Raw genomic sequence first — 20,285 nt, 5'->3', positions numbered from 1 at the left:
TCCACTGTCCAATCTATATCTCACTTAACTTTCATGCCCACCCTGCTTTTTTAATGAGTTTCCCTAGTCACTCTATTTCAGTGTTTTCACCTCTTCTATCTGTCTACTGTGTTGAGTATTTATGATTATCTTTTATTATTCTTTATCATTCATCTATATCACAGCCTCAATTAAATTGTTAGTACTCTAAGATACAGTGCTCAAGATTGAAGTTTAAAATAATTTAAAGTGGGGCCTCCCCGGTGGCGCAGCGGTTGAGCGCTGGGCTGCGAAGCTGCCCGCAGCCTCAGCGGCGCTGGTTCAATCCCCGGCTGCTCCCCGGCCACCGGAGGAGGGTCCCACATGGCGCACAGACTTCTCCTGCCGCCTGCTGCTCCCCTCAGCAGTGTACTTCGGTCCTTCTGCCTGCTCTGCTCCCCGCTCTGGCTCTGGTGAATTCTCTCACCCTCCCACGCTTCTGCCTATACCCAGTGGTTGTATAAATAAATAAATAAATCTTTTAAAAAATAAATAAATAAAATAAAATAATTTAAAGTAATGAGTACAGCAATCATCATATTTTGTTATTTGTCTTACAAATTTAGATGTAGTTCACTGTTTAAGAAAACAATCTTGTCCACTTACAAATAGTGTAACAATGTCTCTAAGTTATGGACTATCACCTATAAAGTGAGCAAACTACCTTGGAAGAACAAGGTATAAATAAGTGAGTGTTAGCACAGTGTCTGACACATAGAACGCCATTATTAGCACTGATGGTATCTCTATATATCATCATAATCCAAAGCCTATTTATGACAAGAGCATTACAAGAGGCATTTGTCATTAAAAAATGAGAACATATATAGAAATATGAATGTGTTACATAAAAGGTACTATGTAGCAATGATAGCTAACGCTGACTATGTGACTCATGCATTTGTTAAGTGTGCACATTTAGTGCAAGATATTTCATATATAATGTACACCTTCTATAACATTTTACTTTATGATCATAAGCCAATACACATATGACATGAATTTTTAAAGAAAATAGATTACATAACTTCCAGCATCATTACATAAGCAATTTGGAGAGATGCGATCTGGACATACATTTGTCTTGATCCTGTCCATCCACTTTATGCTCAAAAGCTGAATGAAAACTCAGATCATGTGTTATGGGAAAAGCTTCTGAGTTTTCAGAGACTGGCATATAAATATGATTATCTTTAATTCATATCCCTTAGTGTTTTACAATCTCAGTGCACTATTGTATGTTGTTCTTAGATTTCCAAACACTGTATGTAACTACTAAAGTAGAGTAACTAACAAATATGGTGGCTGGAAAAAGAAAAATGTAATTAGAAATAATATCAATATTTGCAAGGAGTCTTCTCAGACTCATTTGTTACATATCTATTATTCATTCCATTCTTTAACACAGTCACTCTCTACAATATAACAGTAGAAAATTTAATCAGCAATATTTCAAAAATCAACAAAGGACAAAGAATAATCAAACTTATTCTTTTTGCAAACATTTTACATAAACCATCACCCTCCCACAGATGTCTGAACTATAAAGAAAAGAATTTTATTTCAATAAACACCTTAGTGTTTTCTTTCTTAACGTTTTCTTAGAGCAAACGTTCTGACACTTGGAATTTTTTCTTTTTCCTTTTTTTTTTTTTTTACAAATTTATAGGAGCAAGACAACAGAAGTTGTTAATTAAAGGACAACCAAAAAGAAAAAAAAAAGTACTTGAAAAAAATAACCTAGTAGAATTTTCATTCTCTTAGATTTACTTTCCACTCATCACTTAAATTAATCTTTCTCTAGAGGAAGAGGTGTAAAGATCCATTAGCATAATCACTCTATTCCTAAACACACTAAGAATAGGGGGCTTTTCAGAATATGTTGGGAAGACCAATTGTGCCTCATAAAGAAATAAAATATTTAAGCAGCCTGTTATCTGCATACCCTGTTTTAACCTACAATTGCTCATATCAAGGTTTATATACGTCTCAGTATGATCCAAATGTATTCATTTCCTTTCTACTTGATTGAAAAAAAAGTCAGCCTGACACAAATACATGGATGTAAAATAAGTACTGCATTGTTAATATATGCTTCTTTTAGAGGAAATTAGGATTTTCGAGGCCATACATTCCTTAATATAAGTAAACAAGTTTAAAATTGAAAAAGCAGCATTAGACAGGAAAAAACAATATACCAGCCTTATAACTCCTTGCCTATCATAGGCATGAAAGAACTTTTTTCTTTTCAAACCAAATAATACTCATATTTGCCTCACATCTTTCTCAGATTGACATCCAAACATTTTGTTAAATAACATGTTATAGAAATTCAATGAGCTCTACCAAATTCTAGAAGGTGAAATATTTCCATCAAAGTCAAATACTAAGACATCTTCAAGTGCAAGAGATGAATTACAGCTTTACTTTCATTAAAACCCCAATAAAGAAAACGAAAACAAAAGCAAAAGATGAGAATGGAATGTAAGAAAGAGAGGAAGGTAGTATGAGAAAGTCTTTTTCTAGAAGGAAGCAGATGAATGACCAAAAGAACCTGAAATTAAAAAAAAACGAAGGCACTTGAGCATACTACAATAATTTGAGTGCTGTCATTTGATCAAATGAAATACTAGGGTAAATGATGGCCAAACTCTAATGTGTCCTGGTTACACCATATCAAAGCAAGGCAATGTTCTCTGTACTATAGCAGTACTAGAACCTAGGCCACTGCAAGGTTGTTAATAGATGTAATTTCAAAATTGTGTCTCAGAGAAGAGTAAGGTTGAGAGAAAGGGACAGAAATGGGAGTGACTAGTGAGTGGATTAGTCAGAACCACACATGTATAAATTAAGTTTGCCATCTTACATGGGCACAGTCAAAACAATACAATAGTAACACCAAAGATCACCAATCACCTATCATCAATCACTTATCACCAGTCACAGATCACAATAAAAGAAATGATAATGAAAAAAATTTTGAAATATTGCAAGAATTATCAAAATGTTACACAGAGACACAAAGTGAGCACATACTGATGGCAAAATGAGTGCCGATACTTGTTCAATGCAGGGTTGTCACAAACCTTCAACTTGTTAAAAAAGCATTATCTGTAAAGTCAATAATGGTAGGCTCAATAAACAAGCCAGGTATATACCTTTCTTACCACAATCCTGTTCTATAAGTAATACTCAGTAGATGTTAGTCAATATATACACGAACAACAAACTAAAATGGCCCTTGAAAATGAAAAATTCAAGTCTCTTGACTACCAAATTTTATTTTTAGTGAGAACGACTGCTGTTCTGGTGAACTATTTTCTTTTACAGTGTGACAAAAGCAATTTAGTGGAATAATAGCAAGTTTTCTCTCAGTGTCTATGCAACAAAATATGTGGTTCATCCTAAAAAATGCAAGATGTTATTTTGTTTCATAAAACTTTCTAGAATAAAAGTGTGACTACCACATAATATGCATTAAAATCTTATCATAATTATATATTAGGAAACTAACTGAAAGACACAATGAGAATTCATAATTACTTTAAATTTCTCCATTGAGTCCCTAGAGAAGGTTTTACAAGCTGCATCAATTTCCTTTCCTATCACACCAAGAATGGATTCCTGCTCTGTCTCCAGGCAAAGAAGTTGATCCTTGAGCTGCAATCTGGCCTCTTCCATCCTCCTTAAGTGCTCTTCTTCATTGCTTATATGTTTTTCCTAAGACAATGATAAGAAGTGAAAATATAAGTTAGTTACAAAGTGGAGGCAAGAACACCTGTAACATCTGTATTGCCAACTCAAAGAAGTGTATATATATATATATTTAAAAAAAAGGAAGTCTTCTATACTAAGGTATTTGGTCTACTCATTAACTGGGATCAAGTTATAGAGAATAGAGAATTCATAAGTAGGGCATTGAGGGATCTGGTGAGCAGACACATGGGAATTATAGAAATCTGTAAGCCCTGGCCTTCCGAAAAAAAAGAAGTTGAAGAAAACCCTTTCCCATGTTAATAATAATGCCATTAATACATAAAAGCTAAGCCACCAACTATTTTATGATTTCAATAAATATTAGTAAAATACTAGAAAGCGCAAGTTGTCAACATAGTGTTAGTTCCTTCATTTCTGGAAAAAAATTAGTCTTACCATCTTTATCTAAACATATTTTTTTTTAAGTATAACTTTTCAAATGCATAGTATATGAATGCTTTGACCAGAAAAATTTGATAAAATGCAAAATGGCAGTACTTTTTCAAGTAAGCAAACATACTTGATGAAAAGGGGTTTTAAAGCAACCCTTTAAGAGATCACAAGATTTTGAAAAAAATCCCTCTAGGCCAAACAATTTTCAATCATTACGATTACATAATAACACTACTAGAAAAATTCAAAATGTATTGCACAAGGTTTGGAGGAAAATGAAGGAATCGCTAGAATTTTAAATATAAATGGTGGACAAAAAATCTTTACCTATGTAGTAAATACAACACAAGCAGGTTAACATACCTTGCTTGAATTTAAAATAATAAAGAAATCTCAGCAAAAAACCAATCATAAAAGGATGGTATTTTAGCAAGAGAATCACATATAATTTCCTTTCAATGACACTTACTCTTAAGAATAAATGAAACAGGGGCCTCCCTAGTGGTCAAGGAGTTAAGACGCAGCACTATGAAGCTATCCACAGCCACTGCAACATGAGTTCCATCCCCAGCCAGGGAGCTACCCACATGGTGCAGCACACCTCTCCTGTCTCAACTACTGCTCCCCTCAGCAGTGTACTTCAGTCAATCTGCCGGTAGTGTTCCCCACTCTGTCTCTGGTGAATCCCCTCACCTCCCTCACACCTATGGCCTGTACCCCAGTTCTTGTATGACTAACAAATCTTTAAAAACAAACAAAAAAAGAACAAATGAAACACACTTTGCTCAAAAGACAGTTCTTTCACAACCAATTTTCCGCCCTTCTCAACACTCTCATCTTCCTCTTTTCTACTTCTCATATTTTAACTATTTGCAGTTTCTCAAACATATCTATACATGCCCCCCTAACCATATCTGATATATACAACTCTGCTTAAATTGTTGTGTTTTAAAATGGAGGAGGATCCAGGAGAAAGCATTTCTCTCCACAAGTTCACCTTAGCTCACTATGCCAGTCTGCATCATAACTTTGTAAACGTAGGAAGTGGATTCTCTTTTCTTTTTGGCACTTTGAGTGGAGTAATCCTTTAGCAGTAGGGTAACATTAAGTTCATAAAAGACTAATATAGAAGCTAGAAGCCATGCAGTTAACTACCTTAGTTTACGATGAGAACCATAACTGCCATTAAGATCAGAAAGCTCGTGTCAGCTTAACCAGAACACTCTATCCCTGAAGATCAGTTTAAAAAGAGGCAAATTATAATCAGAATGTTGCTTAATGAACAGGAAATCGGAGCAAGGGGAGTTTGTTTTATAAAACAATGTTGAAATGGTATCATGCTCATGACAGCAGGGCTTGTCCATGTATACATCCGGGATTTACAAACCATAATAACAAGAAAATTTTATTTTCTTGGGCAATGATTGGATAGAGACAGACACAGTCAGTATATCTCTCTAATTTTCCTTTCCCCCAAATTCAGTTTCTACACACTCTCCACCAGCTGATACATCTCATTAGATATACTGACGACATTACCAAATCTTTCTCCTTATCTAGATATCTTTCTGAAAAATTAATGTCCTTGCTCTGAACAATATTTGATAATTTAATAGTTTACTTATTAGAAAGGAACTTTACTGTTAGGTTCCTAGTTGAGGATACTTACCTTCCTAGAGCTGGTACGTATCCACCACGTACACTACCTTTTTCCTTCCAAGTGTATCCTTCAAGACCCAGTCTCCTTCCTTTCCTGATGTCCATCATACATGTCATTTGTATCCAAAAAGATTTTATAGGTATCAAGTTGTAATATAATTATTTGTTTCTGAACCTGTTTTCTTCAATAAACTACTAATTTCAGGAGCCCACAAAACAAGTTTACAGTCATCTTTAAACTGATTGTAAAGATCATTTCATCAATTATCATGCCAATCTACATATTCAGAGCCTACGGTGTGCTAAAAGATTCTCTCCGATGTATTACTAAGCCTCCAGACTGATGCAGTGTTTTGTTTTGTTTTTAAAGATTTTTTTTTTTTTTTATACAAGCACTGGGTAGTCAGAAGTATGGGAGGGTGGGAGGATTCACCAGAGCCAGAGCAGGGAACAGAACATGCAGACTGACGAAATACACTGCTGAGGGGAGCAGCGGGTGGCAGGAGAGGTCTGCACACCATGTGGGACCCTCGCTGGCAGCCGAGGATCAAACTGGCACTGCAGAGGCTGCGGGCAGCTTCGCAGCCCAGAGCTCAACCGCTGCTCCACCGGGGAGGCCCTGATGCAGTTCTTGACAGTCTGATGTTAATAAAGAAAATACTCTGTCAGATGTTACTAATGTGTAGAGAGGATGATTTATATTCTAAATTCAGGTAATTCACAGTAATATTCTAATTGTTCTTTCTTTCCTCATCTCCTCATAGTCATCTTTCTTTCATTCACCATCACTTGTCTGTATTGTTAGTTACTTGACTCTTATTAATAAGACAAAACTATTTCCATATTTTGATATTCTTTTTTTTTAAAAGATTTATTTATTTATACAAGAACCAGGGTACAAGACAGATGCGCAGGAGAGTGAGAAGATTCACCAGAGACAGAGCAGGGAGCAGAACAGGCAGACTGACAAAATACACTTTTGAGGGGAGCAGTGGGCGAGACAGGAGAGGTCTGCCGCACCATTTGGGACCCTTGCCGACTGGCGGGGATTGAACCCACGCTGCAGAGGCTGCGGACAGCTTCACAGCACTGCGCTGAACCTTCTGCGCCACCATGGAGGCCCTATCTTGATATTCTTAGGAATGTTAGTAGCATCAGAAAAGGTTCTACAAACTCAATCTCTTTAACAAAGACAGAAACTTCACTATACTCTGTGAGACAGCATGTTCAATCCAATCTGTGAAGTAAAATTTACAGAACTCTAAGTTCACAAGGCTGATCAGAGATAAGCAGGCCCAATAACTGGTCCCCTCAGCACATGTTCATCCACCCTACACATGGCCATCTCGTATTTCAAGGACCAAAGTACTTGACTAAACAAAAATCTCCCCCTTAGGCTTAACACTATATTCAAGAATTAATGTAAACAAATGAATCCGCCACCCTTCTTGAATCTTGTAACATTTGTGGTAAAAATACAGGTTCTTTCACTTAGACAAGGTTTCAGACACTGCATAAAACTATTATTCTCTTCACGAGCAACCAGATTCTAAATCTAAGAACTCGGTAAATTCTCCCCTTGTGTACTTAAGCAATTATAACTTGACGCTTTCACTCATTCAACAAATTGTTATGGGAATCCTACTAGGGCAAGACATTTTGGGAGGTACAAGAAAGAGTGTGAATGAAATAAACAAGGCTCCTGCTTGGATTGTCAACACATCTCTTCAGAAACTTCCATCAACTTTGCTTTGTCTCATTCTCCTGGCTGGAGATTAACTATTTAAATACTAATTGTGGGGCCTCTTTGGTGGCGTAGGGGTTAAAGTCTCAGCACTATCACTATCAAACTATCACCAGGCACTGCCTCATGAGTTCAACCCCTGGCCAGGGAGCTCACTCACATGGCACAACAGAACTCTCCTGTCTTCCCGCTGCTCCCCTCAGCAGTGTATTTCAGTAGATGCTCCTGTTTTGCTCCCCATTGTATCTGGTGAATCGGTTCACCTCCGCACCTCTGGCCTACACCCTAGTTCTCGTATGCATAAATATAAAAAATAAATCTTTAAAAAAGAGAGAATACTAATTGTGGCAGCCAATAATTCTTTCTCCTATTATTGTGTTTCAGAAAAAGGTCTACCAATGAAATAAACTTAGCTAACTCTGAGTAAAGGGTAGGAAACTGGCTGACATCAATCTAAATAGTCTATCTGATTAGGGGGCATGTAGATTAATAAAGCATATGATCATACTTAGGCACTACTATGGCTATTTTCATACCTTCTAAGAAATTCAGAGGGAACAATAATTCTACAACAAAATTAATTTTAAAAATACCATATTTCTCGAGAACCATGGTAAGAAATAATCCAAGGTTAGGAATAATCAAACACATAGTTAATCAATTTCAATATTTTAGATGCCTAGGTTTTGGGAACATAAGGAATTTCTTTGAGAGGGCAGAGAGGAAGTAGGGGGAGAATATAGATGAATTTAACTGTAGCAGTCTCTGTGATCCAAGAAAAGAGATACTGTAGACCATGAGTGAGTTTGACAAAGAACCTTAAGAAAAAACCCAACCCTTCATGTCACAAATGAAGAAATCAAAGTTCAGACAGACAAAATAACTTCAAAAAGTCTACAACCCATAACCTCTCATTCCCTCACTAGTATTTTTAAAATGCTAGAAAGACTGCTATAAAGTTGAGAATGCCAATGTGGAAAAATGAAAGTTATCAGCAGGTAATGCAGGGAATAATGTCATTTTGACATAGCAAAAAAAAATTCAAAATAAATTTATGAATGAGCCTTATCATTACAAATGAAAATACATAACTTACTAGCAAATTCCAAAAGGACTCAGCCCCTCGCTCCACTAACCATTGAATATACACAAAATCCTAAATCTTTAGAGGTTATCCATCTACACTGGAAATGTGCCATTGACAGATTATATTTAAAAAGCATACTAATCACACATTGAGTAATGAATGGTTCCATAGTCAAAATGGCAAAGGTTTTAAGATCCTTTCATTTTAGGAGAAGAAAGGTATATATTGTTAACATTTGGGGAAAACAGTATATAATCTCATCATACACCTGCTCAGTTAACTGGCTTGATCAAGTTTGATTCAAAGGATAAGAAATGTTCCTCTAATTATATTCAATATATGTGGCTTAGCACACTCTTTACTAATCAGAACATTCACTTTCCCCAAAAAGACACAATTTTAATGGAAACAGAACAACTTCAATAAAACTAGAGCAAGTCCAATATATCATCTCCTTGGTAAAAGCTTGAGAATACTACAATGTCTTAAGAGTTCTAGAAATGTCACTTTACTTCCAATGTGATCATTACATGACATGAAAACAGTTCTTCACATAGCTTCTTAGAAACATTAGGTAAATAAGCACAATCACATAAATCAATCAATTGATAATTTTTACAGTTCGGGTTTTTCCTTTACTGAAATCTAACTTGAATAAGCAAGCATGACAATAATTTAGCTCCAAGGCCATCTCTAGAACATCAGCAGGGCTTGGGGAGAAATAGAGTCAGAGTAGAGAGAGATTAATCAATATTAAAGGTTGAAATTAAAAGTAACACAAGGCTATTCAAAGTTATTGGAAGCAAAGTTATTGGAAGCATGTTGAAACTATAGACCTGCGCATACCACCTATAAAGTGATGTAACTCAACAGAACTGTTATCACTAAGCCTTAAATCCAGGACTCTAGCATTGTACAAGGCGAATTATGAAACTACCCAGAACAAAAATTGGATCTGTCTGGAAGCCATTTATCTAACTCTCCAAAGAAGAAGCACATTACTTATGACAACAGAATTGACTCAGCTGCAAAAAGTTAAGATATAATAGGAAATGCCAACCAGGGTAGAAACTGCAGCACAACTGAAAAAGGGTATGGATTAAGGGTATTATAGGAATTCGGAAGTCTAATGTGGAAAATGACCACACTATACTCGCAAAGCAGTCAATAAGCAAATAATACTACTACTGCTGGTCACATTATAGCTACAGTTTTCAAACTTACTTCTTTAAAAATGGATCTGATATGACCAGAGGATGTTGTGCACTTTGAACATGTTCCACCACATGTATATTCTACCAACAGATAACCTGAGATCTTAGGAATACGGGGTGTCCCTTCTCTGTGTCCCCATGGCAACCTCAGTCTCCTCACCAGACTGAGTTCCTCCAGAGCAAAAGACTTACTCTTCTTCATTTAAATATCCCTAGCACCTAGCACTGTCTCACATAGCAGTCAATCAATAAATCCTCCTGGAACATAACAATTCTTTCCTGTTCCATTCATTTACAAGCACTTTTTAGTGTACCCTCTATGTGCTAAGCATAATAGATCCCAACTACACAACACTGAAAAATAACAGGAACTCTAACTTGTTATGTTTCAGTTCATTTATTTTTAAAATAATTTATTGTTTTTAATTTATTTTTACAATAAATTAATGGGAAACTCATTGAGGGCAATTATCTTGGCAGCAGCAGGTGAATGTAACCCTGAAGGCAAGCTGATGTCATGAAAGAGAGTACGGCCAGTGGCAGGAAGAAATCAGATGCAGAATGTATTTTGAAGATAGAACCAAGATCTGCTCATGAATTACATATTGGTCCATGTGTGAGTGAGTAAGGTGGTTCTTTACACATATTTGGTATTTAAGGGACATTTTAATTCCTACTGGAAGATTGGTTTCCCAAATTAAAAATGCTATTTTGCATGTTAGATACAGTCTTCTTTCTACTCTATAGTCAATGCTTTACCCTATTTCCTTCAAAGGAGGGGCAGAAGTTATAGAAAATAGTATGCTAAGAGTAAGAACTAAGAGCATTAGTAAAACAGTCAAACTAATAGAAAAAAGTAATGGCATAATTAGAACACTGGGTATATAATATGCATGTTAAAACTTGGGTGTGACTTTCCAATACACAACTTGAATTTAGGCAGGCTTAGAAAAGTTATCCATAAAAATCAAAAAAATGGAAATTCACATTTAAACTTTTAACCCTACTTAAGGAAATTATTCTTCCCTCAGGCTTTTTAGCATCTTTCTCTAGGAGAATATTGAGCAATACAAAGATCATTGGCAGCATAATCAAAAGGTGTTAGGATATGTATTGGATACATTCCTAGAAATTAATATTCGAAGTTGAAAATAAAAGTACATCTAATGGGTATTTTATGCATTCATTAAGTTTTGGGGCCATTGTGTAATTATTACATATTTCTCCAACATCAAATGCCTAGAAACAGAAATAACATTAGTTATTTAAAATCAACCATTTTGATGCATTTCTATTTCTAAAACAGAATATGGACAAGGAAACAAACAACTAGAGTTTCAAATTATGCATTTGGAAGGAACACTGTTTAATTTTCAAAAGAAAAAAAAAAATGTATCATTCATGTCCAGAGAAAGATTTGTAAGCTTACAGCGCCTTTCAAAACCATCAGGATTTTCACCTCTCCTTTCTTTTTCCTTAAAGGATTCTTATATAAGAATTTACTCTTATGAAAGAATATGAAAAGATTTAAAAACTAATCTCTAAATAATGTAACTCATGAACACAATAAATATCTCCTAGTTATTTTTTCCTAAAATATACAGAATACTGCTTGTTCAAGATTAAGTGACTAAATGGGTTGAGTCAATAAGTACTTTTTAAATAGTGATGAAAGAACAACTCAAAGAAAATAAACCTGGACACATTTTATGTTCCCTTTTAGGATCTACCAAAATAAGCGAGGACTGCTTAAGCAAAGCACTGAAACAAAAATGTAATACAGAACGCTTCCTGTGGTCTGTTCCCCTTAGCATTCCATACCACAGGCAACTAACTGCATGTAACATTATTTAACCTAATTCTGACACTATGGGTATCACTTGAAATTTCAAATGTAAATGAAATCAAATTAATGGTACAGAATTTTAAAGGAAATTGCCCAACTTGACTACTTTGCTCTCCAAGTCCTTCCAGTTATCAACCACTCAGTGAGTTAAAGTTAAATAACAAGTCTCTCAATCAAGTTCAAATCAGGGGCCTTAAAGAGGCAAATTTTAACTTTACTCACTCATTTAAAATGAACTTCTTTGCTTTTAAATGGTGGGCAGAGAAGTCATTGCCAATGGAACAGAATTTGAAAATAGCTTCTACTAACCTGCATTCCATTTTAGATAATAGAGACCAAATGTACTCCTAAAAACACCTTTACTTAGGCCAGTCCTGCTGCCACAGATATATGTGTAACAACCTCCAGCACCACTATAGAGTCAGTCACTTCACCTTTGCATTCTAAATTTGTTTCTTAACATCTGGCATGTTTCATATATGATAAGCATTTTGTTGTTTCGGTCGATTCTCTATAAAATTCAAGGATTACTCTGGTTTGAATTGAACAAGTACTTCAATTGAAAGCACTTTATAAATGATAAATGAAAAAAAGTCATAATTTACCTTTAATTTGACCATTTTATTATTAGTTTCATTGGTTTTTAAGTAGACAAAAATCTAAAAGGAAATTATTCATAATATCCTAGGTGGTGCTATTGAGAGTATCTAGTTTAAATTTGCCTTCAATTAATGCATGGTGGCTACAGTTTTATTCTACTCGCACAATTTAAACTAGGTGACAAACCAAAGAAAAGGTGTGGGCTGCCTAAAAATGGCCGACTGTGTAAATATTAAAGAAAATGCTAGAAGTCAACTGCTCATTTGCTTCTATTTATTTCATCTTGTTCAGAAAAAAAAAAATTGAAATCAAAAATTCTGCCTGTTACTATCAAAGAGTTTTAGTAAAATAAAAAAAAAAAGTTGAGCTTTGATCTTTACAAACTTGAATTCAGTGCTTTATAGAACAGACATTTGACAATCATGTATGTTTTTCCACCTCATGAAAAACAGCAATCCCAAACACATGGCTAAATTAGTATTGAAACACAAAATAAACAATACTGATTCATTATTTCCTGTCATTGATATCTTTCATGTGGAAATATCTCATTTTAATTAGTTTTTCTTTCTGACAAAATTACTGATGATTCCTATTCCAAAATTGGTGTCAGAATAAAAAAATAGAATATATGGTAATCTGTTGAATATAATAACCCTAAATTTAAACCCGACACTAAGAGTTCAATGAAAAGACATAACTGTGAGTCATGTTACTGGCAATAAATAAAGGGGAAAAATACAAGGAATTTGTGTTCATATCCTGTTTCTACCACAAGCTCTGCAATGCTGGGCAAGTCACTACATTTTACTCTCAACCTCAGTTTCCATCATCTGTAAAAATGGACCTCATAATTACACTTGCAAATGTGAATTATCATGCCCATCTTTTTAAAGATCCACATTTTGTATAAGAAACTATTTCCTAAGCATTTTTATCCAATATCACCACAGCTTAAATAGGTTGCTAGGTGTCACTCCACAAATGATGTAAAATCAAGCATTTCATGGTAAGGAACACAAATACATTTCTAAGAAACACAAATGCATTTCCATAGGAGTTCTTATGAACTCCTATAGCTTTAGATGTCTCAAAATTTACAGTCTTAAGAGTATTTCCTAATTGTTTCATTGTAATTAGTCTCACTTCCTGAAAAACTAGTAATCGAAATATGATCCCCTAAAGACAATTAACTTAATTATGGAAGAAATCAACTATTACATGATCCTAGATCACCTACATAATCTATATTCTGGTCAGATTCTGACACAACAGGAAAAAAGGTTTGGTAACCCTAAGGCCTATTTCCATTTATACCAAAAGAGAGCTGGGAGCACTTGAGCTAGTGAATTAATTCTTTGGACCAGAATCACCTCATCTATAAAACAAGGCATCGCTAGTTGATATTGTTTAAGATCCTTTTACATGTTAGAACTAAACTGATGTCAAATATTTGGGGGGATACCACCTTAGTCACATGAGACCAATGGTACCCTGTAAATCCTGAGACAATGCTTGTTAAAAACAAAAGCTCCACATAGACTTTTGTGTGGTAGAAAAACAGAAACTACTGAACAATCCTCCATCATTGCCATGGCTAGCAGTAACTAGGCATGGGTACCCTCATGACAACATCTCCCAGAACAAAGGAAGTTCCGCATATAGCTGTGACTAGAAGTACATCAAGGGAGAAAAGTAAAATGAGGGAACATATATGCATGGCTTCCTCCAGTTTTGGGTATCCAGTAGCAAGAAGCATAGTCTCATAATTCTGCTTAAAATTAAAGCAGTAACCATAACAAATGAATGCTCCAAATGTGGAAAGTACTGGATTATACACAATAAAAATTATTCAATCTATAATTTCTTAAGGAGAAAAGACACAAATGATCCAAACAACAAAAGAATGCTGCATTAACCAGATGAATATTGGATGGAAAATAAACATGATTTTGGAGAACGTTCAATGACGTGCAAATTCAGAACACAAAGCTGTGCACAGAGCATCATCCCACATGGGGGATAAAGATAAACTGATTTATCTTTTAATACATATGATTACTTGGAAAGCTCTATATATATGGCCAGGATCACTAATAAGTTCATGCTTACTTTACTGAAACACTTTAAAAGTTAGATCCGATACTGAATAGCACAGACATTTAAAACTTTCACTATGTAAATCTTGATGCTGACTTCCTGAGTAAATTATTTAATTATAAACTAACTCTTCTGTTGAATCACAGATTTCAGTGAAACCAATAAAAAAAATTCTGATAGAATAAACAGCATTATGAGCTGCCAGGTAAATGCCAGAAGAATAAAAAGATTGACATCAATAAGATGCTCTTAGAAAAACAGCCTTTCGAATAACAAACTAAATATTTTACTTTAATATTTTAAACAAAAAGGAATAACAAAATTTTAATTGTATGATAGCAGAAAATTATTTTTGTAACATTTCATGAAAGCTTTTTCCCTGGTTTTAAAAAAAGCTCATAATAAAATCTTAAATGCACATATAAAAATTCTGTGGGCTGTATACTTGTTCTTTTTGTTATGCAAAATTGAAAAAATAACATTTGGTGTTAAAAAAAGAAATTGAGAAAAATCATTTTTATTACCACATATCACCACTGAATACATGAAGAAATAAGCTAAAGTTAGTGATTCTGTATTTACATACAACCAGCAATCGTCTATACAGATTAAGGCTGCTAATGGTAATGTTTATATGAATTTTGATGCAGTTTTAACATTTCTTAGCTTCCCAAGTAATAACATCACAAGAAATGCAGACTTAAATCCAAGTATGCAGTTAAAATATAGCAAGACATCTTTTTCAAAAAGGTGGAGGGGGATGTGTATTAGTAACATATACATAGTATATTTATGCTGGGGATGGACAAGCCAGACAGAATACCACTTGATTAGGCAAACAAGAAAGGCTTCCCTTTTTACTACAGCAAAGTTGAATTAGAAACCCCTTAAAACCATAAAGACCCATTTCTCAAGTTCACTGCAATACTTAAATAGTAACTCTTGGGCTACAAGTCATAATGACTTTGAGTCACAGGACTGAAAATGTATTTTTGTCTTGTATTCTTGCTTTTATTTCTGCTGGTCTGGTCAACACAGGAAGGGTGTAGGGGAGGGAAAGAAAATGTATGTATGTATATCTATACTTCTTCATGGTGCATGCATAGATGTGTAAATACATATTTTATCCAGAATTTGTTTATAAATTATGTTTTATGTGTCAGATTCTGTGACTGGTCTTACAGATGGAAAAACAATCAAGATTTGGATAAATAACAAACAATTATAAAGCTGCCCACTTGCTTGGTTTGATTAACATATGTGCCTTCAGTTGTACTTCAACATCAGTTACTGAGAAAACTGCCAGCTCTATTCAGGAGTCCCTCCCTTGTAGACACTATATCGCAAATGATTCAAAACAGTCAGGCTCTAAACTTCCAATCAACATAGTTCTGCAGTAATCCTATTTCCAGTTTTCCAGCCCTCAACTAATCCATTCTATGAAAGGGATCACTGGCAATCAATCAAATCTTCCTGACTGGTTAATTGCTCCAGTGATCAGCATATTTTTGGAAACATAACCAATAACAGTCAGTTAGTAGCTACTAGCTGATAGTTTATTAGATATCAGATACTCTGCCAAGCACTTTACATATTCTTACATTATTAAACTGTTTTGATGGTAAAGCTAAGACTGAATTTCAAGAAAGTGGCCTAAAGCTACACAGTTGAAAAATTACATACACTTAAAAGTTCTGTCTAGGTTCATTAATGCAATACTACCACTCAGAAGAGAAAGGTCTTATCTGTAGATGGCGCAAGCCAAAATTATTTTGAATCACAGTTAAGAGCATTAAGGTCAACATAAATAAATCAAGAGTATATAACAAGTACATAAGCAAAAAAAAAAAAAAGAGAAAAACAAGCCCATAAGCTGTACATATACATATTATCTATGTATCTTTAAGACTATCACCAATTTAGAGTACAGAGACTATCTTTTCTCTGCATTAACAACATTGTCAAGATGCAACCATATAGTTTTAAAACCTATGAAGGATTTTGTTTTTAATGATCCTACTATGAGCATTTAGTTTTAGACAAGTGTCTTACCTGAAATCTATCCTTAGCACTCATCACAAGGCCTGTTAGATGGGCTCAATAGATAGCAATGGAATACCACATTTAACTCTTAAATTCTGCTCTAAGGTAAATGTTTCATTTTTATGAATGTGTGATAACACAGATATATTTGGAACATCACAAATAGAATCCATGCAGAAACATTTATTTTAAGCAGAGCAAGGTAAACTTTATATTTTCAACAGATCAAAAATTTCAGCAGTTTCTTAAATCCAATTAAATAAACTATAAAACATGTTAACACAGTCTTCTAGCTAAAATTTTAATTAAGGAAAAGTTGAAATATTTAACATTATCTCCACAGCAACTACAACCTGGCAACAGATAACATGAAATATGTGTGAACAGTAGACAAAACAAGGCAGGACATAAGAACTAAATTGCAACGGTTGTCAAGATTGTACACCTAGGGCCTCCCCAGTGGCGCAATGGTTGAGTGCTGGGATGTGAAGCTGCCCGCAGTCTCTGCAGCACCAGTTTGATCCCTGGCCGCCAGCAAGGGTCCCACATGGCGAGCAGACCTCTCCTGCCATGCCCACTGCTCCCCTCAGCAGTGTACTTCATCAGTCTACCAGGTCTGCTCCCAGCTCTGGCTCTGGTGAATTCTCTCACCCTCCCACGTTTCTGACTGTACCCAGTGCTTGTATAAATAAATAAATAAATCTTAAAAAAAAAAAAAAGATTGTACACCTAATTTTAGCAATTTAAACCCATTTAATCATAACGTCTAAACTAATATTTTATGTATTTGGTTTTAACAATTACTAGAAAGTTAAAAATAAGTAAATTATAGTGAATTTTACAGACAAAAAAAATTGAAGTTTTTTTCACTGAAGTTCATTATGGCACCTCACCCAATGACTGCTCCTTCAGCATAGATTTTAGCAACCCTATTCAAATATAGGATTCATTTGACCATATCTATACTGCCTTATTTTATTATCCACTCTTCACGGGTCCTTTGTACACCTGACTTCCACCACACTCCATTGCAAATTCCTTTAGGTGGTTGTTAGAAATAAACAGAAAGCAAATTCAAATATTCTGTCCTGTATCCTTAGTTACTTCTTGCCACAAAAGATTCCCAAAAACAGGGACTAAAAGTTCTTAGTATTCTACCCAATAACTGATATATAGCAGAATGCAAAATAAATTTACACATCTACTAATAGGAAAGCAGGGGGCCTGGTAGGAATGTTACAGTGTTACCAACCTTTTCATAATTCAGTCTCTGCAACAGCTAAAATGTACATAATAGTATCAATTTTCATAAAATACTATGAGCATTAAAATTATCCAGCACATAGTAATAACTAAAGTATTGTGTTTCTTTTTGAATTTTATTTTTAGCCCCAGTTTCCTCATAGGTTAAAAGGGATTAATAAAAACTAACCCAAAGAGTTGGGGTAATTAAATGACTTGAAATATGTAAGTCAGCTGGCATAAATACCAGACATATAATAGTAGGTCCTCAACAAAACAATAATTCATTTTTTTTTGTTGTTACCTTGCCTCAAAACTTCTATTTTAAGATCCAGAAGAAATTTTCAACTGAAAGTATTAGCAGGTAATCAACTTACTAAAAGAATAAAAATCACAGCATTCTAATGTACTACTATCAGGTTTTTTTGGCATCAATAAAACTTTAATAAGACTAGAATTAGCATTTATGACTATATATGCTATGTAATAGAAGAAATACTTCAATATCCTTTAAATTAAAATTCATTCCTCTTTTACCTTTTCTTCCAGTTGGTCCTTCAAACTCTGGTATTTTAGCTTCAATTTTTTGTTCTCATTTTCATTCTGGGATAATTCCTCTGTCAGCCTGTCACACTGTGATTTCAACTTCTCTAGCTGACAAAGATGAGCTTTAGCCATATTCTTATCTTCCAAGTTTTCTGCCTGAGAAAAGAGAAGGACAAAAGAAAAAGTCCACTGGCCACAGCCAAATTGTATGCCAATCAGATTAAACAGTTCTCACTGGGCAAATAATTCAAAATTTTGGTTAACTGTAGGCATTTATAATTAAATACACAAAGGGAATGCTCTTTTCATTGATTCAATCCCTCCTCATCATTAACTAGCCATTTACTAAATGACAGGTACTGTAAAAGGTGTTGAAGACAACAGAAAAGAAATAAAGAGATGCAAGAGCCAATTTCTACAAAATTGAATGAGAAGAGCTAAAGAAAGGTATAGAGTGAGTATACTGGTAACCTAAAGCAGAGACGCCAACTCTGCTAAGGGGGGAGCAGATATTAGAGAAGCATTCCAAAGGGGAATGATTAACTATAAGATAATCCTGACAGATCGGTTTTCTCCTCTACAAAGAGTTTAAAACATTCCTGTTCAAAGCACCTCCTGGTTTTTGTAAAAGAGTGTATACATTTTGTACAATACAGTTATTGCTAATACTCTTCTCAGGACAAAAAGATTATGAATTGTAGCATCCATGAAACCACAAATAACTCAATATGAAAAGGAGTTTACCAGGAATTATTTCAGCATTAGTAATGCAAATAAGAACCTGTTTTTTTTTTTGACCTTTCTTTGGAATATAAGCAGAATCAGCTTCAAAAAATTGAATAATCTATTCTGTGTATGGGATTCAATAACAATTTGCCAAGTATGTGAAATTAAAGATTTAAAAATGACAACAGCACAAATACTTACTATAGGTCAGGCATTATTCTAAGACCTTTCTGAATGAAATAAATTTTTATTCATTTTATCTTCACAAGTTAGCCAGGGAAGTACTATTATTTTTTCCTTTTCAGTACTGAAGCACAGAGACACCAAAAATTCATCTAAGGGTATATAATAAATCATAGCCAGGATTTGAACCCAGGAATTATCTCTAATGTCTATGCTTTTTTAACAGCTCTGCCACAATGCCTGTCAAAAAGTACATAGATCATTTTGAAAGCCAGCTGGGTACATGGTAGGTATGACCAACTAACAATAGTCTGTAAGGAACTACACATCATCAGTTTAAAATACATGTTTCAATGCCTAAAATATGCTTGTTTCTTTTTGTCCTATAAATTTATTGTATGTGCTTAATTGGGTATAAAGGAACACAATCACTGGAAGCAATTTCCTAAAAGGAAGAAGTTTTGTGAGTTTTAGACAAACATCTATATTTTATTTACCCTACAAAACTCACCTAAGACTTAATGCTACTTTGAATTAAAGGTATTGATTTTTTATGAACAATCCCATAGTTACAACACAAAAGGAACTTTACAAAATAGTCTTTCAACAGGAAAATTATTCAGCTATGATTTTAAGTTTCAGTGGACTAATTTTACTTTTCTTTATACCCTATAAAAAGCAAAGGTATATAGAAAGGTCTCCCCCTAAAAGTCTGTGATGTGGTGGAGCTGGCTCATAGACATTCTAGAGAACCAGTTGTGTTCCCCTCTTCTAAACTCTCGCTCTCTCTAGTCATGTCATTTTTGATAGCTTGAAATCAGACAAATGGGGAATTTATACCTCTGAAATTAGCAAATGCTACAAATCAGGGTTTCTTCTCTGACACCCAGTCTACCTTAACACATTTACCGGCACATCAATGCCTGAGTTTCACTAGAACTCACTTCTCATTGTTTTATCGCTACATTTTCATTTCATTTTGGAGTTGAAAAAATGACATCAACCTCACAGAAACCTTGTGACAGAGAGAGGCATTGTTATTGCCATTTTGTTGATGAGGTACAGAAAGGTTAAATAATTTGCCCAAGATTAAGTGGTCAAGTGGCAAAAGTTTAGAATTCCAACTCT

The 20,285-nt window shown here is 34.6% G+C and overlaps 1 protein-coding gene across 6 annotated transcripts in view; it reads right to left on the bottom strand.

The window, feature by feature from the left end:
- The window catches only part of CEP128 (centrosomal protein 128), a 373,385-nt gene that overhangs the window by 214,674 nt on the left and 138,426 nt on the right, over positions 1-20,285 (bottom strand). For all 6 annotated transcript variants that reach the window (XM_054691882.1, XM_054691883.1, XM_054691885.1 and 3 more), the window contains 2 exons: positions 18,240-18,404; positions 3,562-3,738 (listed from right to left, as the gene is read on the bottom strand). In XM_054691882.1, coding sequence (XP_054547857.1) covers positions 3,562-3,738; positions 18,240-18,404 — 342 coding nt within the window. The remainder of the gene's footprint in view (positions 1-3,561; positions 3,739-18,239; positions 18,405-20,285) is intronic.

This window comes from Talpa occidentalis, unplaced genomic scaffold, assembly GCF_014898055.3.
Source record: "Talpa occidentalis isolate TD23 unplaced genomic scaffold, MPIMG_talOcc4v2.1 talOcc4.11, whole genome shotgun sequence".
NCBI classification, from domain to species: Eukaryota; Metazoa; Chordata; class Mammalia; order Eulipotyphla; family Talpidae; genus Talpa; species Talpa occidentalis.
This window is presented reverse-complemented; position numbering and strand designations above follow the sequence as displayed.